The 26,759-nt window shown below is 41.7% G+C and overlaps 1 protein-coding gene and 2 long non-coding RNA genes across 4 annotated transcripts in view; 1 reads left to right on the forward strand and 2 right to left on the reverse strand.

Annotated features, from left to right (window-relative positions):
• The window catches only part of LOC143906069 (uncharacterized), a 36,275-nt gene extending 14,334 nt beyond the window's left edge, over positions 1 to 21,941 (forward strand). Inside the window, exons 2-3 of the long non-coding RNA XR_013259437.1 lie at positions 18,898 to 19,000; positions 20,343 to 21,941. This is a non-coding gene — a long non-coding RNA (uncharacterized LOC143906069). The remainder of the gene's footprint in view (positions 1 to 18,897; positions 19,001 to 20,342) is intronic.
• The window catches only part of LOC143906068 (uncharacterized), a 193,815-nt gene that overhangs the window by 12,548 nt on the left and 154,508 nt on the right, over positions 1 to 26,759 (reverse strand). The gene's annotated exons all lie outside the window — the stretch shown is intronic.
• LOC143906190 (very long chain fatty acid elongase 1-like) lies at positions 10,152 to 12,123 on the reverse strand. Of its 2 annotated transcripts, none has more exons than XM_077422072.1 (4): positions 11,740 to 12,123; positions 11,264 to 11,538; positions 10,483 to 10,785; positions 10,152 to 10,418 (listed from the first exon to the last, which is right to left on the reverse strand). In XM_077422072.1, the coding sequence occupies exons 1-4, from the start codon at positions 11,744 to 11,746 to the stop codon at positions 10,257 to 10,259; spliced, it is 747 nt and encodes a 248-aa protein (XP_077278198.1). In that variant the 5' UTR covers positions 11,747 to 12,123; the 3' UTR covers positions 10,152 to 10,256. The 2 variants fall into 2 exon arrangements, with proteins under 2 accessions (XP_077278198.1, XP_077278197.1); XM_077422071.1 differs by having other exon boundaries at positions 11,264 to 11,547; positions 11,740 to 12,120.

Genomic DNA, 26,759 nt, shown 5'->3' on the forward strand with positions numbered 1-26,759 from the left:
CGTGTTTTAAACAAGGATGAATTGCCATTGTCACACCGTGGCTTCTCGACAATGCGCGTTGGCTGCAATAATTATGAACATACGGATTCTCGATTACATCTTTTAGATATGATTTTCCGGGAAAAAAACTTGTAACTAACAGGATGCTTCGAGCGGCTATTTAATTTTATGACACAGTGTACTTGATAAGGACCAAAAGCAATGGCCGAAACGTCGTATATATAAACGTTATATAATAAACTGCCAGTTTGGTCGAAATAAATTGTTTTCCTTGTGAATTATTATTACTGGCGAGAAAAAGAATTACTTTGATTCTTTTCTTCTCTTTAGCTTCTTCCTTTTTATTTTCCCTATATACCTCCCTGTTCTTCCGCAGACTGGCCGCGAAGTCGTTGCACGCGAACGGCGGTTGAAGCGCGTTCCTTGAGAACAAAACGCGTGCGTGTGACGATGGCTCGTACGCCTCTCGTGCGTACCTGGGTAAGAGGGCTGGTATGTAGGAAGTAATAAGCGGGGTGAATAGTGGCGTATCCATAATGCACTACGTCCCGTCCTCCCCCTCTATATTATGCGTTTCCCACCGGGCGCGTTCGACGCTACGATCTTTTTCCTCCTTCCCTACACGCGCTTCGGCATCACATCCCCGACCTCTCCAACCATCCGGCCACGCCACCCTTTCTCGCGCGTATTGCGTAAGACTGCACTTACGCGCATTCATCGTGGCAGCCGGATTGACCGGGTCAATGCGCTCGGCTGCGCGCGAATGTTGACACGTCGCCGCACGACGATTCGTATTCAACGACGATGTTTACGCATCTATGCTTTGATATCGGTCGTACATTGACTGATTTTCTTTGACAATTGCCAATTGCAGCTGTAGCGATAAAAGATACAAACACACACGCACACGTGCGCTTTTTTATTGCGTATTGTAAATAAAAAATTTAAATGTAAAAATGCACGAAAGCTGCCATCCCTTCTCAATTAATTGTAAAAGCAGGAATGTTTATTTTTGACAAAGGAAAAACATGTCATAGAATCGGAAAATGAAAATGCACAAAAGATGGAAAATATAAAACATTTATTTACGTACCGTCTACGTGAGACAATAAAAAAAATGATATAATATTAAAGGGTAAAGCCCAGTGAAATGATGTTTCGGCCGACCAAAGCGAGCTTTCTCGAGGGCAACCCGCCGCTATTTGATCACCATTATATTATTCATTCGCACACTTCACTTCGTGTCCTCCTGAAATGTCAGGAAGGTTCAAAGCCCGACGACGACGCACGGTTACGAATAATAGAACATATAAATCGCATACCGGTTTTGCAAGCGCACGTGTATTGAATTTCCGGCCCGTGTCTATTTATAATCGCGCGCGCGTACTGATGAAAACTCATAAGAAGTTAGAGAATCGCAAACGAGCGAGGAGCCTCTCGTTTAGGACGGGAAAAATTTAATCAACGCGCCGCGCTATCGCACGATTATACATATAAATCACCGGAGTACGGGACATACATCACCGCGTGATTCGTTGCTAGGCTTACGCATGTCCTATATTCCGAGGGCACAGGGTGCGAATGAACGATGCTTCCAGAGTGGAGAAGACAGACGAAGAGAATGAAAAGAAAGAGGAGCGTATTCAGCGGAGAAAGAGAGATTCGCCCGCGGTGCGAATAAACGACGTTTCGCGAGTGCATATAACGAAAGAAAAGAAAAAGAAGACGTTTGAATGGGAAGAGAAAGAGAGAGAGAGAGAGAGAGGAAGACAGTTTAATGCGCATGTGACTCCTTTCGCATGTGAATGCGCGCTTCTTTCCTTCTCGCTCTCTCTCTCTCTCTCTCTCTCTCTCTCTCTCTCTCTCTTTCTTTCTCCCTTGCGCGCTTTCATATTTTCATCCGGTCGTTCGCCACCGCCTACCCCTTTCCATCGCAAAGGAGTCTGTGTAAAATCCTCTCCTCTGAACGCTGCGTACGGTTCAGAGTCCGCGTAAGGACCCCCGTATGTGTTTCACCAGGTCAGGTCAACGACCCATGCACCCGCAGTGGGAAGGGGGAGTGGAAGCGGAGGGATGAAGAGTGGAAAAGGGACGAACGAAGGGAGGGACGGCAAAACGCGGTCCTCCAGATATTGCGCCCTCCTGGTGAATGCACTCCTCTCTCCCTGTGCACGATGCGACGTAAAAAAAAAAGAGAGAAAAAAGCGCGCGCGCGCGCGCTTTGCCGCAGTTGGTGCGTCACGTGCGTGCGCGGAATCGCGCTCGCTGCTGGCTGCATTATTCAATGGTCCATACGCTTCTGCCGAGCCGAAGAAAGCGCCACGACGCTTCCGTGCGCCGGCATGATGCGTTATATGCGGCGCGAGGTAATTATTCTCTCCTTGAAATCTGAATGCGAGGCGGGTCGCGCAGTATCCAACGTCGTTACGGTATTATTTATTTTAGCGCGTTTTCAACACGGGTCACGTATTAACGGCGAACAAGGCGGAACTCGTCTCGTTTCAAGATCTGAATATAACGCCTGAACAAAATGTAAAAGTCAAATTAGATAATGAACGGCGCGCCGGTCTGAGATGCAAACGAATCGCTGAGAACGAATCGTATTAAGCGAAAGAAAAATATCGTATTTCCATTCTCGCTTATTAATTTCTCATTGTTTAATCGCGATTATAATCGTTTCGATTATCGACGCGAAGCCCTCGATGAGTCTGCCTCAGTTGAAGTGGGTCTTATCAATCATTTTAATTCGAACCCTCTGAGAAACAAACAGGTGCATCTGCTGATACGTGATGAAATAGAGATATCACCAGACAGAGATATCAGGAAATCGAATTCTGCTCTCCACAAATATCTTAAGCGAATTTCGCATACTGCATGTCACATCGATTATTATTAATAAATTTTACGCCAAAAATTTGGTCCATGTGAGTGCAGAAATTTTTTCTCAGGTCATATTTTTTTCGGTTGTGTGTGTGATTTACTTTGAAATAGTTATGTGCAGAAACGTATTAATAGAATTGAGAGTTCAATATTATCCTAATCTCTTGAGTTGAGGTTGTTTGTCCGACCAGATGACCGGTCGTTAGTGTGTGTGTGAATGTGTGTGTGTATATATATGAGTATGCGCGTGTTGCCAGCGACCCGACCACGGTTCTTTTCATCCCTCTAAAGCGGCCGGATTGAACGAGGAACGGCGCTTTTCGAAAACGGGACGCATCGAGCGAGAACTCTCCCCGGAGCGACGTGAAAAGCAGCATGGTCAAAGGAAAAGAGGCAGAGTGGATTGGGTGAAAATACGAAGGAGTGGGACCCGGTTTGAAGGCGTGGCGTGGGCGCCTGTGGGTGCTCCCCGACGAATCACTTCTCGAATCAACTATACATTCGCTTTCGTTCTGACTCACATTTCGAGCTTCCCACCGCGATGGCCCTTCGGGACGTGACGCGACGGCGATCCCGACCGTCGCGAAAGGAAACGCGAATCTAATATTCCGCATACGTCCTCCGCTTCTACATGATTGGTACTGAATGAAGAACACCTTTCGACGGAATGCAATATGCGAGGGCAACGGAGTACATCCGGTAGCTTTGATACGAATTCGATATTATTACTACGAATGTACGATATCGAGAATAAATTGTGCGTTTTCAAGCTTTTAATATTGTTGGCCAATACGCCCACAAAGATAATTGTGTAAAGAAGTTAAAATGGAAATATCTGAATAATTGTGAATTGATTGCATGCCTTACGTTAAAAGGGATATCTGATTTTTACGTATACAGACAGAGGCGGGATCGTGCTTGTACATATGACCCAAAACACACGGATAATTGGAATTCCTGATACATGTCGTATACTGATCGACGGCAACATAATGCAGAGAAAGCGAAATGTGCGCGGTATTGCAATGTTCCATTAGCGAGCGTTTTATTTACTACCCTAATGCGCGATAATCACGCGTGTATGCGTCAAACTGAAATGGTGTTATACAAAGCCCATGCCATGTACTGAAAGCATTAGTGCATTTAATACGTCGAAAAATATAGAAAGAAACCTCTGACAAAAAAAGAAAAAAAGAAACAGCTTTTTACCTGGAAATAATCACATCGGGAGATAACTAACAGCTTAAATATATGCAAAAAGTTGGGACTACTGTTTTTATAAAAGTAAGTTGAATGTTAATGCTAATCATTACGTGATAATACTAACATGACAGGCGTACATGTCTGATTAAGATTGGAACATTGGATAATTATTAAAATAAACACACATGATAAAGACTAATGTATATTTAATCTTTTGGGACTATCGCAAGAACCGGTTATTATCGCAATAGCCACCGTTCCATCGGGAACAATTCTCAAACCGTGGCGAGCTCGTCGACGACATCTTTCACGACGTGACGAGCAATAAATCGACGTGGAAAAAAGAAACGCTTTAGTAGGTTGATACGAGGCTGGCGAACCGGTTCCGGGCTGCGTTTAATGCAGATGCGCCGGGACCCCCTACGAAATCTTGTAATGAAACGATTTAGACGCGGAATCTACACCTAAATCGAGTGCCGGCGAGCTTTCTTTCGCGACCGGTAGAAATAAAGACTGATCCTCTCCTCCGAAAGAACGTCACGAGCCTTTTCAAGTTCGCGCAGCGACATTGTTGACAGCTCGGTGCAATCATAAGGGAGAGGTAATATCGCAACCCCCTAGACTTCAGCTGCCGACTCTGCCTCGTACTGGCTAGCTGGAATACTAACTCGCGCGCAAACTAGGAATAGAATTTGATGGTCACCAGTGGACGTTGGAAAAAATAATTAAAGTCTGATTTGGCGAGACTTTCCGTTCGGGTAGTAAATCATGCAATTTCTCAAATTTTACTGAAATCCCGATAGTCAATCGCGTTTATTGAAAGGGAGATGTATGAAAGAACGTAACGGAAGATGGCGAGCGGAATTTTCAGGACGTACGGTATCACCTAATTCCACTCGTACGCCGCATCAGAACTTTCCTGGAGAATTCGCGGAGAAGGGCGAAACGATCGTTTGCGTTTCTGCCGGCGTGACAAATCGCGAGCCGCGGTATCGTTCCGCGGCGACAACGCAACTATTCCATTAAAATTCGCAGCAGTGGCGGCGGCGAACGATAACGACGTCGGAGGTATATGCCGCACTCTGTCGCGGCGTCGTCGTCGCCGTCGTTGTCGTCATCGGCGGCGGCGGCGGCGGCGGCGGCGGCGCCGACTAAACGCACGCGAAAGTTTCGTCCGTCGCGATGCGCGACGTGACACGTCGTGGCGTTGCCTTCAACCGTCGGCGAGATTATATGCGGAATCCGTACCTCGGCGATAAACGGGTTTCTATAGGCTCGTGCGAAATACCGGGTGGCTTGACAAGAGCAATTTATCATGCTCGATCTGTATTTGCATACGTCGTCGGAGAGCCCCGTCGCTCATGCCCGCCGCGACATCACATAGTCGAGTGCCTTTTGAAATTTGCGTGTTTGCGAATACGAGGCCGGCCCCGCTCTCTATCTCCCTCATTCTCTTTCACTCCCGTTCCTCCCGCCTCTGCCGCACGTCGTCCCACCTTCGTACACACACGGCGATCGCCCTCTGAACTCGGCGAGAACCCTCCCTCTTTCTCTCGCTCCGCAGCTCATCGCTTCAAACGTCCCCGACGAATGCCTGCGAGCTTCTGTTCGAGACAAACGATGCGCGAGATATGAATTCGTGCGCGGGACTTAACTGATCGTTTCGAGGGACCCGCCGATCCGCCGCGTTGGTATAATCGCGGGGCGCTGCCGGACGCTGAAAGAGGTCCATCTATATTCTATAGCGTCCGTCTGCGGTGCCGAGAGAACGCCCGACGACCCGTAAATTCAGTTACGCGTAGGTGCCGTATTTGATTCTCATCAGACGCGTTTACCCGTCCCTCGTTCGCACGGCTGAAGCGATGAACGACGAGCGATGAACCAACCTTGGAAAACGATCAACAGACAGGGTTAACTTGGGTAGATCATATCAGGACTATATTTCACATTTCCGTTTACACCTGAGAGATCTTAAGCCCCTTCTACCTTGTGTGCGACATAACAAGACTAGAGCGTCCAGTTTTCTCTCCGTCCAGAATGTATCGGAGCTCGAAGCCTCTAAGGGCTAGTGGTCACGCCTCTTCCCAAACGGCCGCCAAGCGCAATTCTCGATACAGATAAGTCATGCCCGTCATTTTTCAACACTTGCGCGCGACTCTCCCGATGCCCCCCTCCTGCGGACTTCCCTCTTTCAACGGTCACACCGGCAAAATCGGACGGGCGAACGCGCACGGTGACGATTTCTCATCGGCCGCGCCGCCGGACTTTTCCAGCGGCGCGAGTTTTATCTCGCGCTTCCACCCTTAATTTGATTAATCGACGAGGATCTTGACCCTCCGCGCCGGCATTAATCACCGTCCGGTCGTATGCATACATGGCCGCGGCATTAGGAGCGCCATGCCGGGAGACGCGGACGTGGACGGTCTCGCCATTTGTTAGAACCGCTTGTTTAGAGAGAAGCTTTACACACTCGACCGGCTCTTCCGCCTCGGCGCGCGGATATTAATGGCGGATTAATTCGGCAGAGGTACGTCCTCGATGTTACGTGAGAGACTCGTACAAGTTGGACTCGCGATGTCTACCGTCATCTGCCCGCGGATCTTTTCAGTTACCACGATCAGTGGGCCAATATCTTTTGGAATTAAAAAAAAAAATATATATATATATATGAGCAGATCCATTACTTTTCGACCAAAGATTGCGGGGGTGGGTCACCGATTTTGATGCCGATTTTTTCCTCGAAAGTACACTAGAAAAGGAGATAATCCTGAAAATTTGAGCCCGATTCGATCAAATCCGGCCGCTGGAGAATTTTTTGAATTTTGAAAAAAGTCGATTTTTCAGTCATTTTCAAAAATTTATATCTCAGCTTCTATATAACTTAGAGACTCGTTTGAGGCCGCATTCTTTTCTGTAAACTCTCTACTTTTAAGGAAAAAATTGGTCATTGGTTTACACTCGAGTCCAGCTTCACGACGAGCTGCTAACTAAACCACTGTTTTAGAGAAATTTTGCCTATTTTTGAAATGCTGTCATATCTACAGTTTTCGAAGTAGAGGGTTGATCAGCAGCTGATATTTTTTGTTCAGGTATACTCTGAAGAAATCTACCCACTTTTTGCTTGATTGCTTTTATTTCGTTAAGTTATGGCCATCTAAAGCCGATCGATTTTCGAAAAATCGCCATTTTCAGATAGCCAGAACTTTTTTCTTTCAACTCGAAATCCTTTGAAATTTTCAGGGAATATACTTCATTATATCCTTAAATAACCCTGAAAATTTCAATTTTGGAATAGAAGTGGTTTCCGAGTTATGAAGTTTTTAAAATGCCAACGGGCAACGGGCTTTACGATAACAATCTGCGGGAAAGATAGAGAAACAACTAATTGATCAATCGACTTGATTCAAAGTGCGTTAGCTAAAGAATGAACAACCATTCTATGTGAACCTCAAACTTTGGTAAAAATATTAATTTAAATAATTGTTATTGCACAAAAACGGAGGATATTTTTTCTCAAAAATTTCATGTTTTTGTTCAAGTGCTAAAAAATTTTGTATTTTACATAAAACAAAAATATATAAAAATTAATAATTAATAATTAATCTTGTTCGTTTTTTTGTCTCAGATCAAAATTGCGGGCTACATTTCTCCCGCAGATGTTGGCGAGGCGCTCCGACTAGAGATACACCACGGCGCCATTTTGCAATTATTTTACAATATAAAAATTTTTTTTACTTCTTCAAATAAGCAGTTAAATATTGTAAAAGGTTTAGAAACCTCAACTGCCTTATTGTCATTAAAAAAAATTCATAAAAATCTCCTTTTGTTAGCCTCCTAAACTAGAACCCCTTTCTTAAACGAAGAAAAATTGTTTGAATGAAGGTATTATTGATACGTGGTTTAATCAGAAAAAAAGTTGAAATAAAAAGTTGAAATTCTTATAAGAAGATTTATAGATTCTTGCTTATACAAGAATCCTTCCTCTTCTAAAAAGGGCATGTCATCGATACTCGAATCTATCGAAATATTTTGTCGCTTTTCCGCGATGCCGATTGGTTCTCTTGTTGCGCTTACTTCATGAGCGGCTGTCATAGCATATTTTGACAGTTGTGTGGTTAACAGTGAAATATTAAAAACTAGCATGCCCCGCCGGGCTTTGCCCCGGCCCCGGTATTTGGTGTATTTGGATATCTTTCTAGATTAATTTTTTTTTTTTTTTTTAGTTATTATGCTATTCGGGGCGGAGACGAATCCAACAAACCATAGATCATTAAAATCTGTCCAGCCGTTCTTGAGTTATAAATGGTGTAACTAACCCGACTTTGTTTTATATATATAGATATAAGATAATAGCGCGCGCGCACGGTCTTACGTAACGCGTAACGCGCGTCTGTGATGTCTAGTATATATAAGAATATGAGTTGATTTAACACTTCTTTTTTTTCTGTGTACTCATTTTTACTTTTCTTACGTTTCTATTTTTACTTTTTTACGGTAAAGGTAAACAATAAATAGAACACGATATTATTGTTGTTTTTACAGTCACTTGCAATTTTTCTTCTGTTACTTGCAAATTTTGTTTGCGTGCCTCCATACGTTTATTTTTATAAAAACGAACTTATGCGACTCGTTTAATATTAACGCATACAATGATGTCAACGCGACACGACCACCTGCAAGAGCAGCAGGCGGGCAAAAACGGCCGATTAGAAAAGACTCACTCGCTATTGCGAGGCGCTAAACGTTCGCCCTGATTTCGAGTCGGTGGCAGACCCCTGCTGCCGGAGGGTCGCGCAGGTCTTGATTTACTAGCTGTTTATACCCTTTCCAACCCCTGGGGCCTGCATTATAACCGTATTTATACTAATAGCCTCGCCCAGAGTTGCGCTAGGTTCACAAGTCTAGGTGTGATTTACTGACAATGTTGTCGCTATTAAACGCGATGCGAAGAAAAATAAAAAAAGCAGCACAATAGCCGTGTGTACGCGGACCAAAGGGTGGCGACAATGATGTTCGGCTATTACCTGTCAGCCACGTAAGATTATGACTTCCGTCTCAAAGAACATCGAAAGGAGGAGAAGCCACTTTTGGAAGTGTCGAAATACGTTTGAAATAAGCAGCTAGTTGCTGATGGAAATTAAACTGCGTCCGTTTAAATATCGTATATCACTGTCCACAAAAAAAGGAAGCTCGCAATGATCCGGGCAATAAACGTAAAGTCAGATTATCTATGTATACGGCGCAAATCCATACAAAAATATCTTTGTGATGACCCTTTTTCAATACGCACGATAAAATCGACTTAAAATCGACCCTTATCCCATAACAAGTGATATCGATCATGCATAATTAGAAATTAATTTACGATCGAAACTGTTGGGCGGTGTAGAAGATATAATCTCCTCGAATAAATTCGCGACGCTTTGTCAACAAGGCAGCGAAAGATTGAGCTATTGCATTTCTCTACAGGATCGATAAATCAGAAAGTTCTGGAGGATGTCATCGTAGATATAGAGAGAACAGTCGAGCGGTACGAGCTATACGAGCGGACGGATGGAAGGAAGGAAGGAAGGAAGGAGGAAGGAGGAGGAACCGTGGCGCTGGGATCTCTCCAGTAACAGGATGTAATTATGATCGGTGAGATACGTCACGCATAACCCCCGTATTGACGTCCACAAATCACGCTGCACGGCTGGCCATGCGGTATCTCGCGCCACTCGGGGGACTACGATCCTCAAACTCAGACGGCCTAACGCGACACTAAATCCAGAATTATGTACGCCGCCGCGCGTGCAGACATCGACGTGGACGCGCGGGATCTCCCGAGGATTCGCCGTGTCAAACGTGGGAAATGTGACGCTCGCGAAATTAGCACTTAAGGCACGCTCGTGAGATAGTATCACCTGCCCTGACGAAACTGGAATGCACGAGTCAACTTTTTTCAAGATGTTCCAACATCCAAAGATGCAACCCTCTACGGGACCGTTTTACGCTACTTCGTTGTTGTACTGTACATGATAAATACACAGGAAATTGGTGGAATAATAAGCAAAAACAGCACATACACATACGTGCCCACAGGTATATTTAATACAATAGATAGAAGGAAGAGTTTTGTCAAGCTAATAATAATGCTCATTCCTCATTCAACATCAAAATTGTACTTCACACAATCAGGTTTTCGATTTCTTATAAGAATTATAAAAATTGGAAAACAATGACAAGTTTACAATGCCATTAAGAAATGTCGCGACAGAAAAATATTTCACACTCGTATTACCGCAGTTAAGTATGAAACCTTGCGAACTGCCCACCGTTATGAATGCTATATGTGCCTGTTTTAATAAAAACAATATTTAATATCAACAAGTATATCGACGAATTAAATTCAGAGCTTACCATTTGTATAAGAGTGATCCACTTCTTGAACGGTAGAAGTCTTCGTTGCATATTCGATCCAAAAGTGCTCAGACAATAATAGGAATACATTATCACGTGCACAGAAGAATTGAGCGCTATTATAGTCATGAGGAAACTGTGCGCAGAGTGTCTGAGCGTCGCCCAAAGATAGATAACCGTGGAAATATGATGGTACGTGTGTAAAAATGAGACCTGACGATCTTTTTTCCTCAATACAAATATTATGGTTTCAATGAGATCAATTATTTTAAGCAACAGTGTCCACCATATAATTTCAAGTTGCTGCAATAAGAAAATTATATCTATTTGCGAAATCGTTATTATCTCAATTCTGTTAATTCTTACAGAATTATATCTATTCTCCAAATTCACATGTTCAAAGGAGAGTAATAATCGACGCTAACTGGGGCAATATATAAATTTATTATATCTCACGACTTTTCGACCGTCACTTTCGGTCCTTACGTAAGAGATATGTAACTTTAATAACACTTGATAAGAACCGAAAGTGACGGTCGAAAGGTCGTGAGATATAATAAATTTATATATTGCCAGTCAGCGTCGATTATTACTCTCCTTTTTATTTATTCACTGGCAAAGAAAAGGTTTATTCTTTCTTGGTTCACATGTTCAAATTTATCAATATTATTGCGTATGTCGTATGCGTAACAATTATTTATTATAATTCTCAAATATTCAAAGTGTACTAATTTAAATCCAAATTATTCCTTATTTTTGACAATTTAAAAGCTTAACATACCTTTTCACTCTTACGACCGCAAATTTGATCGAGTGACTCGCAATATCTCCACACGGCAGTAAACGGTCTACCATCTGTCATGATGTTAAACACTATCCAAAAATTTGCAACAATTTGAAAAAGATTATAACATTGTATAAACCTTTTCAACGAATACGGTTTTCTGTCTTTCATAAATTGCGGTCCAGTAAAGTAGACGACGTATAAATAAGCCAGCGATATAAAAATAATTGGAATCGGCGAAGATAACAATAGCCATTTCATCGTTCGTGCATCTGTGAAATCTATATAACATGAGTTAACACATATTTGAGGAAAAATAATAAGAGAGATTTTGTGTAGTGTCCCTTCTAAAAGAAATTTTAATTCTTTAAAATTTCTTTGATATATATATATATATATATCAAAGAAATTTTATATATTTATATATTTTATATATTTTTTTATATATTTATATATATATATTTAGAACTTACTAGCCATTATTTCCAAATTATAATGTTAAGATTCCAGTTGAGCCACAGTTTCACTTTACGTAAGTATGTTTCTCCTAGCGATGCCTAAATAAAACTGAGCGGTTTCGAAGAGAAAGCGTAACTTAAAAGCAACTGATGTAAATGTAGGCTACGGTCAATGTGATCTCTTTTCTTTCAATGAAGAAAGAAGGAGAAGAAGAACGCTCCAAAGCATTTGTAGCGTCACATTGACCGTAGCCATATTCACGCATTTACATATTCATGGCTGTTATATATTATGCAGATTTATAATACAAAAAACAATTACTTAGCTTGTTTATTACAAACGATTGCTATGTAATATGTATATTATGCATATATGCACTGAAAAAAAAATTAACTAAATTTAGTCGTAAAAAAGCGAAAATGTGGAAAAAAGAGAGTTATATTTTTTGCAGCGAGAGCTATGATTTAACAATAGCAAAACATTTTGTTTCTCCTGCAAAAACTGTTAGTTATCCATATACTACAATTATATTAGTTATAGTAGCCAATCATTTTTTCCGTGTACTATATAGCATTATCTAAACAAAAAGTTTACACAATAAAACAAGCTTGCACTTAAAAATGCAAATGTAATTTTGTAGTTTTTACAAAGATACATATTTACCATCAACGATGCAAAGTTTGCGCAATATATTAATATACGAGGTGTTTCAGGGTTAAGTGTCCTAACTTAAAATATAAATTTAGGACCTCAAAATAAGAAAAAAATTTTCTTCTGGAGAATGCCCGTAAACGCTTTGTTTAAGAGATATTGACAAATTAATATTTTTATTATAAAATTTTATGAAATTATTATCAAGTTATAATAAATAAATTAATAGTGTATTTCAATTACTTTATTACTTAAAAAATAAGAAAATTTTAATATAATTATAAATTTTGTTCAAAGTCACGGCCTTGAACATTGAGACAGGCTTGGCATCTTCCTTTCACGGCTACAGCGACAGAGCGGCACTGGATAGCTGTAATTTTCAAGGCTCAATGCGGACACATTTCTTAATAATGATTTTTATAATCTTTTTGAAGATGTTTCGTTAGACATGAGAAGAATCTCATGGTTTTTTTTTCAATTAGATGGTTGTCCTGCACATTACGGCAGAGATCCACGACAATGACTAAATAATCATTATCACGATCGACGGATTGGTCGTGCTGGAATTGTGGCTTGGTCTGCACACTCTCCAGATTTGACGCCATTGGATTCTTGCTTGGAATGCTATTAAGCAACAAGTTTACGAAAGACCGGTTAATGAATTAATTCTTTACAAAGAAGAATTATTCAACCGTGTGAAACACACACACACACGCAAAGCCTGTCTCAATGTTCAAGGCTGTCATCTTGGACAAAATTTATAATTACGTTGAGATTTTTTAAATTTTGTAATAAAGTAGTTAAAACACACTATTCATTTCATATCCTAACCTGATAATACTTTCATAAAATTTTATAATAAAAAATGTTAGATGTCAATATCTCTTAAACAAAGCGTTTACGAGCATACCTATAGAGGAAAATTCTTTTTTATTTTGAGGTTCCAAATTCATATTTTAAGTTAGGATATTTAACCCTGAAACACCCTGCATACTTGAATGCCAGTAATACAATACCTAAATAAGAAGAGAGATTTAGTTAAATGTTTGAATAAATTAAAAATGCCTAAAAATTAAATGTTGTACCTATGAATATGAAAAAGCATATCGTCTGTAAATTAACAATATAGTCTATGTAACATTTTTCTCCAAATGCACTTTTTGGCTTCGATTTTTAAGTATCATCATTCCGTAGAGTAAAGACGTTATATATATTGCCAGTCAGGTCGATTTAAATTACTTTAATTGTTATTCTATATACTGGCGAAAGAAATTTACTATTCTGTTTATTATACACCGTCGATCATACATATTATTTACAATATAATTAATACAATTAATAAGTTTCAATGTGTATTCAAGAATGCTCATTACATTAGATAGTTGTATATTTCACTTTTGGTACAGTTTTTTGTCTCTTGAAAACTTTACTAATTGTCCAATAGGCAGTATTATAAATACCCTAAAAAAAGAGCGATTTAAGTTAAAAATAAAATCTTCAAGTTATTGCGCTAATTATGCTCCAGTAGATCTATAATTTATTAAATTGAATTAATCAACTTATTTATTTATTTGCTTCCTATTTAATCGGCGCGCACCAGGAGTCTTGAATAAGCTAGCCTTGATCTTATAATTTACGCGTGATTTTCTCTGTCGCCTCATCGCGCAGCGTCTACCATCCAAAACGCGATCCGAATCTGCTGCGGCGTCGTTCGCAGACGCGGAGCGGTTGAATCGTCGCGGATAATTGCATTTGCGTGATGCGTCGGTGCAGCGCGAATGTGTCTCGCTAGCCGTAGGCGCCACGAAGCATCCGGAGGCTGTCCAGGACTTCCGCCTCGCCGGATGCACCGGTGGGCTCTACTCGCCCTTCTATCCCCTTCATCCACCCCCTTCCTCGGCTCCCTTTAAACTCCCTTCGATAATGCCGCGTTCCTATGCGGCCCCGGCCATTAACTGCGATATAGCGGACGATCACGTGACGTAACCGTGGGTAACATCAAAGCCAAAGGCATAGTTGCACCCCAGGGACGGCCTATGACGTTAGCCTATCTCGCTGCAGCTCGCTGCCTGTAACTGCACCGCCTCGAGGCGTCGTCGACGTTACCCGTCCGTCGTCCTGGTGCACGGTTAGCTAGGAATTTCGGCTTTAATGCTTAACCACTTTCCAGATTGTCGAAACTAACACGTGTGTGTGCGTAGTTGCCGCGTAGCTGCAAATTATTCCGTCAACACAGTCCTCCGTTCTGAGAACTTGCTCTTATATACACGAAATATGCAATTAGCGTATGATTATTGACTATTAGATAATGCCTACGCAAAACAATTAATATCCATGATCACAATTGATCGACAAATTTTTTTCGCATATAAACATTATTAAAGCTATCACACATTCCTGCCTGACGTTGAAAAATATTATATTGTATATTGCACGTTATATACGAGCAAACTTCAACGAACGAGCGGAAGTCAAGAAGTCTCTAACCAAAACGAAGTACAATTGATATATTCCGGAACCTACAATCAGACATCCGCACGAAGGAAGTAGCAAAGAAATAGAGAGACGGTTTTACGTACTACTTACGTGCTCCACGCTAGCTATCTTCCTTCCACCCTTTCCTGCCTTCATTGCAAACGACGAAAAAGTTTCACGGTATTTAAGCAAGTTGTGCATAAAATAGTAACGAAACGTCAACCATATGTCGCCTGCTACACAATGTGAGACCGCCCTGCGGGACTTGATAATCGCTCTCGTCCCAATTTGTTCCGTTCTGATTGCTCACGAGACTGACCTGGGATAACCATTACTTACACGGTTCACTTGCTCTACATATTGTGTGTCTACGCGCGATACGTTATTTTATTAGGGCTTCTAAAGGGTGGATAGAGAAAACATCGAATTTTCGGAATCTTATATTTTCCACTTTACGCAATCAATTTTTTTTTTACTAGACACTACAGACGCGCGCTCTTCGCGCGCGCTATTTAGCTTTAACATTATGCTATTACTATTACACTATTAACCCTTGATACACACAACTGTCAAAATATACAATGACAGCTGCAAATGAAGTAAGCGCAGCAAGAGAACTAATCGACATCGCGGAAGTGACAACAATACCTATGACATGCCCTTTTTAGAAGAGGAATAAGATGCTTAAGCAAAATAAAAATTTATAGTTTACGTAAGATTTTACCTGTCAATTAGTTGTTTTTCTTCAAAAAAGTTTCAAATAATCATTTGTTTTCTCGGAAAAAATAGAGGTATATAATTATTACAAGTGAACTTGTTTATATAATAAAATGCTTGCGTAGTTTTACGGTTGTGCAAGTATAATTACTAATGGAGAAAAGCTTGAAGAAACAGATAAAGAATTCCAGAACAAGTGCAAAGAAACGGGGAAAAATAGGGAACATGCAGAAAAGGAGGAAGCGGTAGGAGCACGAGCAAACGTTTTCGCGACAATAGACAGGATGTGCGAAGGGTTACCATTGCAAATCACAATAGCGACCGCAAAACGCGAATGACAGGTTGAATAGACGTGGCTAGAGAAGCGAGTCCTGACGGTAACCTATTATTACGGGGCCTCTTTTATGCGGACTATTCTGTGAGAAAACTACGCTTCCCCTAAGAACGGTTTTTAACTCATCGATGAAATAAAAATACCGCATCCTCGTCCCATAAATTATTTCTTTTTTTTTCTGGATTCTCTACGTTTAATAAATACAAAATTACGATACACACTACAATAGCTACAAATAAAATACTGTAGATCACGCGCGATGTAACTTAAACACACATATGAAACAAATAAGAAACCAACACCGTGAACCAATTATCGTATCCAATAAAAATTTATTTGTCAAAATAAGAATCATATGCAAATACGTTTATTATTCGGGCATTTATGTGAAAACATTTAAGGAATAATATCGGAATCACAAAGATCCTTAAAAGAACAAAAATCTAGATTACAGAAACTCAGGACTTCCTCCGCGTATTTATTTGCATAATGTTACAAGATCAAGATCTTTGCACTTATTCGCTATTATTCCACAATTTTTTTCCATTCAAACAACGAAGGGTAGTATTCGCTCGGCACTTCTTTGTTCGAAGTTTATTCTGTGCGGGCAAGCTGTTTCAAACTCAAATTCTGTAATTAGTATTTATCTTTTTTATTACAAACATTTAGTTATCTCTTAAATTATTTTTTTAACTATCTGCCGAATCCCATTTCTACGAACAAAATCACTCGCAAACAACTGGCTTGAAGGCTAAAAATGAAATATGGACCGACAGTGAAATATGTCTAGTCATCTCTTTTCTTTCACGCATCGTGACATTTTCGTCGGCGTCGTAGGGCTCAGGGCTCAGGGCTCAGAGCTCAGGTGCACCAAGCCATTTAATTTGAAACGCTTCAGCGCGGAACACACGACGCTAATCGCCGGTCGAAAGTCGAAACGCGCTTCGTTCGCGCGGAGGGTAGGAAACCAGATGAGATATTATTAAAGAGCGTCGTCTGCGAAACCGACGACGGGAGCGAGCGTGATAATACTTGGTAGCACGCCATACGCGGACGGATGGCGCGTCGTCGCGGAAAATAGTGGACCCGAACCTGAAACCCTGCAATATTCCGCCACGCAGCCAGGTACTCCGCCTGATTACCAAGCAGCACGTGCCGCGAGATATAATGCCGTCTCCATTTGCCAAGTAGCCGGCGATATAATGCCGCGAAATCGCTTCGCCGTTAATTCACCGTCCGCAGTCACGTAAGCGCGTGAGTTATCCCGCCGCGATACCGTCAGGGATTTCCATAAGGAAGCATAGATGATACGTCGGAATATCGAGGATAAGTTATTTATGTCAACGATATCACGAATTTTTGAGTCGTAGACATGTCATTATTTTACAAGCTCGAAACACAATGTAGATAATTAGGCAAAACTATTGACTCACAATGAGTGAATAAATTGAATACTACTTTGCTAATACTATGGTTAAGTAAATATTTATTCTATGCTTAATACTTAGTTATTCATGAGATATTTGTCACCTTGTAATACATTTTAATATTTATCGTCAACAGAGTTGTTAAAAGACATAAAATAAAATGATACAAATGTCTTTTGCATGCCATCGTTTTAATCAAACATTATTTAAGCCTGTATGTGTCAGAATGCGAAGGAAGTTCAAGGTGCTTTGTATCTGTATTGTCGTTTGTCTCTCGAAAAAAAAAATTCACTCTCATATATGTATATGCTGCATGTAAAAATATTCTCTTCTTTTTCCTCCGACAAGCAATTATCGAGATATCGTAAGCTTATAATCCTACATAGTAATCATTAACATGATGTGACTAACAATAAAAACTGTAATAATATTGGGTCTGTTTTTTGTTACTGAACTGGCTGCACTAGTTCAGAGTTTTCTTTTTCCTTCCAATGTGGAGTAAAAGAGATAAACTCTGAACTAGTGCAGCCAGTTCAGTAACAGAAAACAGACCCATTATTATCTTCATAAGTACTCTTTAGGATCAAAGAGCATCATCGTCACAGCATTATAGCTGTAATAATAACACAATTCTAATGATGTAGCATTGTTAACGCATAGCATTATTGGTAGACATAGAAACATACATGCATACATACATACATACATACAAACATACATACATATACATACATACATACATACATACATACATACATACAAACATACATACATACATAAATGTGCTTCATACAGTTATTATTCTTCTCTCTCTGTCTCGCTACGTCTCCTCCCTTTCTTTCTCTCTTTACTGCAGACTTCGGAGCATTTGGACAACAGCCATTATGGTTTATAATACAGTTCTGCGCGGAATAGCAGTTGGCGCAATACGAGCCTCGGGAAGAGATAACACTGATTTCATTAGCGCAAATGAACTCGCATCACGGCATTCGGCCCGGCCGTTCGTCTGATTAAAAGTCATAAAAGTTTTCGGTCCGCGTCCCGCTTTCCTTCATACGTACGTGCACGCGAGAGTACGTCACACTGACAAATGATCGTCGCGTATCAACCGACATTTTCGAGAGTTGCCAGAATACCGGCGTATCCTCGGAAATTTAACAGCCGCGTTCGCCATGGCCTCGACAGATCCTCGATGGCTAATAACGACGATAACGCCTCGTATAGGACAAGCGATACAATCGACAAAAGTCGACTCGTATAATTTACATATATATATTACTGATACATATAAATAAATTGTATAAATATCATTATATTTTAGTATTTTTAAAAGTTCGAAAATAATAATGTGCAATATGACTCATTGTCAGTAATATATTTTCAAAATTATGATCATTCAAATTGTTTTTTACGGTATTGATATTAATTCATTTTGCTTCTTTTCAAACTATATTCATAATAAACAACATATAAAAAAGTCATTCATAGTAGTAAGCATGCAGCATATAAATCGGTAATGTACGAAACTATCTTATGAATTTAATTTAATGTTTTTAATCGTTTAATAGGCTATGGAAAACATTGGAATTACACCTGGATTTGTGGAATACAGCTGCGCGGATTCAATGAAATGAAAAGGAGGCGGATGGAAAGACCAGACGATGAAAAGACGTAAGGAAAAAGAAGCGAAAGATTGAGCCGAAAAAAAACCGTGAGAAACACTTTGAATAATATACCAATTCAAAGTCCGTGAAGAAACGAATTTCATATTTCTCGCGTTTCGTGCACCGAAACTGCACCGGCGGTGCCAGCCAGTCGGTCTAGTTTTCTTTATTCGTATATACAGACGAGAGAGAGCGACGAACGCATTTGTGAGACGCGCGAAAATATTCCATCTTATTCACACGTAAATGCTTAATTAATTGACAACGCTACAAAGAAGTGAAAAAACAGCTTTGACATTTTGTAATACGTTACAATTTTAAATAATTTCATTTTTCAAGAATTTATCTCGTGTTAAATTGTATATTCCATCAAGGCGTAACTGATGAATAAAGCTTCAATCTCGGCGAATAAATGTATCATTTCTGTCGGTACGAGATAATTACGGGGATAACCATTAAAACGTAATCGCTCCAGCGGGTTACATACGCGAAACTGCCGATTACATGGTCCACGATAAGTGTGCACTTCTGACTCTTCTTCGGTCTGTGAAATCATATTCGACGGTAATTAACTGTGCCAATGATGACGAGGAAGGGTCGGCGCCTCCACCCATTACCTTTTCCCCTTTCGTACGACCTCCGTGAGTGGGATAGGTCAGCGCGCCCTTTCGCGCGTGCTAATGCCATATTACCTTCTCCTACGGCTAATGGATCATACTCTTATCCGTGCACTATTCCGTCGTACACATTTACGGCGCACAAGCGATTTCGAGTCGATGTACCGCGACGAACGTCGTCACGGCATGCACCTTCTACAAATTTTCAAGTATAAATAATCGGAAATCGATAGCAGGTTTAAGTTATGGCAGAAAAAAGTAACGAAAAGAAGAAGCATTTAAGAGAGATATAAATATCCTTTACACTTCGTACATAGGTAAATAAAATAAATAAAAGGTAGAAAAATATAAATCATTCCGGATAAATGTAAAGCGCGCACACGTATATGGATAGAACTTTCGTAATATGTAAAATATCACGTGAAATAACGAACGAGTGTAGAATTAGTAACGGCTCCGAAGTAAACCAGCACAAATAAGACCTCCTTATCACGATGATTCGCCCTCGAAACTAATTGAAAGTGGCGCAATTTGAGCGAGTAGCCTCGAGGCCCTTTGACATCCAGCGTTTCTCAAATTCGGAGATGCCTTAAAGTGTCCAAAGTTCTTCCACCTACGCAAGATCGCTTACTTAAAAAGCAAACGTGACTCACGTGTATCTTTAAAGTACCATAAGTATTTCTCAATTCACCCTCATGGAATCAACGCATCTTAATATTTCTCTCTTTGCAGGCAGCGATCAAAGGCTTGAGAGACACTGTCCCTTGCGTACGCGCTGTTGCGAAGGTCAGTCTGCATGCACGCAACCGTCCTCGTACGTCCGAAGGAGAGAGGACCGGGCATCGGCTCGAGCAGACATGCAGCACGCACCGTAAGGCCGTGCGTGTCTCACGCGTTAGACACGGCGACAGGAGGGTGCCCGCGGGGACACACGCATTCGATCTTATCGCCTTCCCGCCTTTACGCAAGCTACGCAGCTACGTACGCGATGTACGCGATGCTACATGCCCTTCCACGGCCTCCCGATCGTAATAATTATTGTACGTCGCATCGCTGCTGCCGTTACCCGTCTGACGATGCAAATGCGCTTCGCTTGCCAGGAGGATGAGCGCACGTGTGTTCGCGGGAGGGCGTGAAAACGTGCGAGAAACGGTTAAGGGATGCTTACGTTGCAACATTCTATGGTCATAGTTTGCACCGCAGCTGTTCTGACTAGAATCGCGGTTCTACACATGATGACATCTCTGATAGTATAATACGAAAATTCAGTTTATATAATTTTACATTCGATTGTGATGCATTCGCCATCCCATTAATATTAAATTCCACGAAAGATTTATTATCAAACAATTCATACGGATTTTTAATAAATTTTGTGATAGAAATTGTTTCAAATATATTAAAAATAATATTGGAATATTGTACATTTAATACATTTCATACAAATAAAAATTCTAATTATTCTTTACGTCTCCGAGATGTGCTCTCAGCATTAATAATTCATTTCGACCGCGCGCGCGATGTATCGGACGGAAACACGAAACGGCGCGTAATTTGCATAGAGAAGAACATTAGTTAATTACTAGAGGCATAAACAATGATTGGTGATCGAGCGAAAGCCACAACTCACCCCACAGTTAAGCCCGAAGTTATTGCCCGGATCATCGTTAAAACTCGAAATGTATCAGTCAGCCACACGCACACACAAATACGCCGATACGTGCCTGAGTTTTAATCCTATAAAATGTGTGAGAGCCATCGCGATATCATAGCCGGCTATCATACGCCGATATTTGAAGGGACTATCTTTTTTCCATACACCGTTCGGGCGATATCGAAAATACCTAACTCGCAACAAAATCGTGGAAAAAAAAAACTGAAACTGGACATAATCTTCACACCACTCGACAAAATAAGCCATGTATGAAAATAATCGTTAAATAAAAATTGTAAGCTTGCACATATTTTTGTCACCGATGACAAAGTTATTGACAAATTATAGATAAAGTCATTGCAAAGATATCGCAATTAACGTTGCACTATAACGAACCTTTCCAAATACGTAGCTTTGCTTATCTGAAAGTTAACTCGGTCGGCAGAATAAAAAAATCTACGAAGACATCGATGCAATCCTGGTAATTATCCGAAACGCTAGATTAAGAGCGCCATCATCAAAATGAAAAAGCTGTTATATTCGAAGAAGAGTGATGCGGATCTCGGCAATAAATTCTTCTCTCTCGTCGAGACGTATAACGAGCACTCCACGTGTACAAAAGTTTATACACTTCACAACCACCACGGGGACGATCAGAGCGACGACGACGACGACGACGACGACGACGACGACGACGACGACGACGATGTTACCCGTCCGGTTATATCTTGCGACTTTTCGAGTTATCAACGGGGGTTTTATTAATGACATTTAGACGGGGACCGCCCGGGTTTATGGAGGGACATAAACTCTAAACTGATTAACAGTAGCCAGTAGCTTCGGCGCTCTCTCTCTCTCTTTCGCGCGCGCGCTCGCTCGCTCGCTGTATTCGCTCAGGATATGCAAGATATATGCAATCGCGGCTGGACCCAGGGAAACCGAACTACCCCATACTGCGTCTCGTTAGCAATACACCCACGGTTTATAGGCCATCGTCGGCGGAATTAACATTGCCCAATTAAATTGATAGATGTCTCCGACGGCATTAAATAAGCGATACCTGAGCAGGAATGGACGTAAATCGCGAAATCGAATGCGAAATTGGCTTATCGGATTTTATCTTGAGGATTTAAGCTTACTACCAGGTTTCGTGGGACAGGTGCTTTCGAAAAAGTAACAGATGCTTTGAGAAACATATACGGCAAAAATATACGCGTGTTTTACGGGTGAATCAACTAATCGGAAAATACAATGTATAGAGCGAACGCTGATGAAACGATTAAATACATTCCGTGCCAATAACGATGACCGATCTTCGTGCTCTTTGATCCCCTTTTCGTTGTAGTTGAAAAAAAAAACACCAAAGCTCTTTTGACCACCGTGAAACGTAAAAGAGGATTAAAATTCCCCCTCTGAAATTTCGCCATTCACCGCGGCCTCTTTCTTCTCCGCCTTTCTCGCGTAAAAATGAAAGGGTCAAACGGGAGAGAAAGACCTAATTAAGTCATATCTCACGAAATGCGCTGTAAAAAAATCATCATTTACCCATTTAAAGTCGACATTTAAGAAAATGTGTAATAATAATAATTTTATTTTACATTGTATATTATTATACACAAAAAGATATAGATTGCTCTGTCGATTTGTCATTCGACCGGTTATCGGTGCAACGACCGTAAACGCACTGGGAATAAATAATATCTATTAATTACACTCGCCCGGATGAACTCGTTGCACACGAGCGCAGAGACTCGTACGATCCTCCGGGTGAGGGTGGTTTTCCGAGGGGGTGGCGGAGTGACCCGGGGTGGCGCAGGCAATAAACGGCGGGCGCGGTTTATCACGGTGCGGAATTAAACGGTTTACGACTGGACCACAGATTAGTACGGACGCGATGGACGAATGCGCGGGTGGATCACCGCCGCGCCACCCCTCGCGCTATCCCATCCTCAACGCGATATGGGTTAGGTTGCCAGAGAGTGCAATCCTCCCCCGCGCCCTGAGACCACCACCTATGGTCGTCGCCGCGACCCTATCGTGTATTGACCACGCAACTTTGTCGCGGTGGTGGAACTACCGGAGCTTCCGATACGAATCGGCCGATCCGCTCGCACGGTCAAAATCCTCGAAAATTTGGGGCTCGACGATATCGCTGGGATCGGCGCGAGATAAAATGTTACTGCACGCGGACCGATATTTTCCGCCACCCCGCGGTGGTAGTTGCTTAACGCTTCCACTCCCATTACACGCGTAAAGTGAAATACGTTTTAATTTCCAACGCGAAATCGAAATTCTCGCTAGCCAAGTTACTATACGCCGTCGTTGTCGCTTCCGTGTTATTTTTATCAATTAATTCTCTCAATCGTTCTGAATATAAGTATATTTAACAATCAGTTTTTGTACAACTCAAGAGCCTATATGATAGACGTAAGACCCGTTCGTGTCCGTTTACGACGTGGAATTGCCATTTTTATTACAAATAAGTGGCAAATTGGGAAAGAATTCGACGAAGACATGTGATATCGTGATCATTCGATAATATCGTTTGTCTGTTAGACGCGGGCTATGTCGCGCAACAACGAAATTTCGTTAATTTAGGAAAATTCTACGGAAATGCACACCGCAGAGTAATATTCGTCGTCTAACGACTGCGTCCCGTAATAACGGGTTCTCGGAACATTTCGTAACGAGTTCCGCGACGCGAGAGTGAAATTCACGATAAATGGGAACATCGCGGTAGTAAAGCTGGATGCACGTTACATAGCCATAAAATCGGCCCGGATGAGCTCGTCACGGACAATCAGCCCCCCGAAGTTTATGCCAATTCCCGATGCCCCCCTCTCCTCCCGGAGGCATCGACCGCGCACGCGATCACGAAGTCGGATCGGAAAGTTCGGCGGCCGATTGATTTATTCGGGGACCATTTTCCGAGTTCCTCCACTTCGCGGTGAGCCGAGGAAGGTACTCGATAAGAGAATCATGATAATTGGACACTCGCGCGCCACTCCGTCGATCGATCTAACGAGGTTCTCAACGCCCCGTACTCACACATAGCCACGCGACTTAAAGAGACTCGCTGAGACAGTCCGCTTGAGACGATCGTATAAATTCGATAGCGGAACATCTTAGACGCGCTCAAGCCCCGGGAGACAACCGTTATCAGATTTCTCCCAGCCATTTGGAATTTTCTGCCGCGAACGGAAATCCGGAAAAATAGTATTATATAAGTACGCGCCAGCATTCATCGGTACAACGACCTGTCACCGTAACTTGAAATCTTGCACTTCCAATATCTCGCATGGTTAATAAATCTTAACAAAAGTAAAACGTAGATTATGTCTTATTGAAAAAATAAGGGACATTATCCTCAAGTTCTCAATTTCAAACAAATCAATATATTTACAGTTTCCACTAATGAAAGATCAATTTCTTTAAAATTTTGTCACGTTTAGTATCGTTAATTTTACAAATAATCGCGAGTGATTATGCTAGTGTCATTGGGAGTGATTATCCCTCGAGACGCACTTACATCATCTCTGATGCATTTCCCGACAAAACGTTCCGCGTTCCGCTCCGCGTACAATAGGAGCACGTACGCAAGTAAGGTGGCATATCTCATTTCACCGTGGCGTATTATTTCAATGATCGTCGTGTTCTCATTACCGTGGCGCGCTGATAGAAGATCGTGGATATAACTCTTTCCAACCCCCGCGCGCGCGAGGGTAAACGAATGAGGGGTCGGAAGGATATAACGGAGTATTATGCGCGGCGCGGCGTCGGTTTCGCGGTCTGCTCGTCGACGTAGGGTGGAGACGGAAGATACCTGGCTGGGTGGGGATATACCTGCGGGCGATCTATGTGTATTAAATTAACCCTCCACGAGGAGCTCGCGTGTCCGGGAATGCTCGAGAACCGAGCGCGCGGACACTAAGAATTCATTAGTCGGCACCAGTGGTTACGCGCGACGACATTATTTGCGCCGCGTCCGCGGAGATCGATACATCACGTTTTAGGGCTGATATACGAAGATTGATCTGATGATAACGATAACATCCACCTAAAATGAATTCCACGGGCTCGACAATGAATAGGCATGTAAACTGAGAGCGTAGATTTATGCTGAGATGCGCGAAAAGTTGTTAAGAACATAAAATAATATTCATACATCTCAAAAAATATTCTTCATTTTGAAACACATTTTACGTTTTATTTTTATTTTAAAACAAATTGAAGCTGTACGTGTTGCTATGCAATAATCCTCATATTTTATTTTCATTATTTTATTCGTACAAAATATACATTAAATATTATCGGACTAAGTGTGTATTGCAATAAATCGACTTAATAATCGCGCAAAGCTGGGACGATTATTTCATAACGACACAAGTGTTTCGAACCAATGATAAATATGCAGATTAATGATACGCGAGCGCACGTGAAATGCAACGATAACAGCGTTAAGTGCGTGCGTGGCTTGAGTAGGTACGGCCGAAATTAAGCGAATTTGACGGTACCCGTTTCCTCTTCATTTGCTAAAACAAATCGTACGCGGCGCGTAAACCGGCAAGAGACAGCGTTGGGAGCACTTAGCTGATGAGCGCGTACGTATGGTATACTGCACTACGTGCACGCAAGTCTCGCGTGTCCATCGCGCGCGCGCGCGATGCGCACGCTTGTTTTCCGCGTGTCGAACCGAATTTGAATAAACACACCGGAGAGGCCCCCGCATATTTACCGGCGCCCAATCGTCGTCTTTTGTCTCACGTGCGTGTCGGCTGACCGTTCTTTTGAAACACGTGTAATCCCACGCCCGCGCGCCGTCCCTGTGCGGAGAGTAAATCGCGCGCGAATACACGCCTAGCGTCTCAACTATAATTAACTAAAAGCGATAATTTTAGACAAGAACTCGTTGTTCAGTCAGGAGAAAAAAAATTACAAAACTGACAGCAAAACGACGCAATTAAATCTCTGAACATTGTTATTGCAATTTAATTTTTCGTGTATAGGGCACAAAATTCTTTAATCTTCTACCGATGCATCTCCATAACGAACCGGACGACGTAAATCCACTTCAACCACGAATCTACTTTGGTCTACACAATTTATGAATACTACACATCTCAAATTCAAAAAAGGATCTTTATTCAACATTAATTTTATTTGTGCGTTTGATCGCGAATCATGTCGCCGAGTGCAATTCAGTGTCGATGAAAAAAAAATCGATAAGATATAAGAGGGGTAAATGTGCGAAGGCGTGCGAAGTAGCACTCACGCGTATCCGGGGTATATTCATAATGCGGCTGAACGAGGAAGGGGTTAAACGTGCCGGTGGTACCGAACCTATCGTTAACTTTCCAAAGATCACGTGCACGGGGGCTAACCGAATATTACGGGCGTATACGCGCCAAGAGAAACACTCGGTACCGCGGTATATATACGCTCTTTCTCGCGAATAATAACTCGTGACTGCCGCTGCCCTACCGACGACACACCGC

Source organism: Temnothorax americanus, unplaced genomic scaffold (genome assembly GCF_048541705.1).
Source record: "Temnothorax americanus isolate GAGA-0224 unplaced genomic scaffold, ASM4854170v1 Scaffold7, whole genome shotgun sequence".
NCBI classification, from domain to species: Eukaryota; Metazoa; Arthropoda; class Insecta; order Hymenoptera; family Formicidae; genus Temnothorax; species Temnothorax americanus.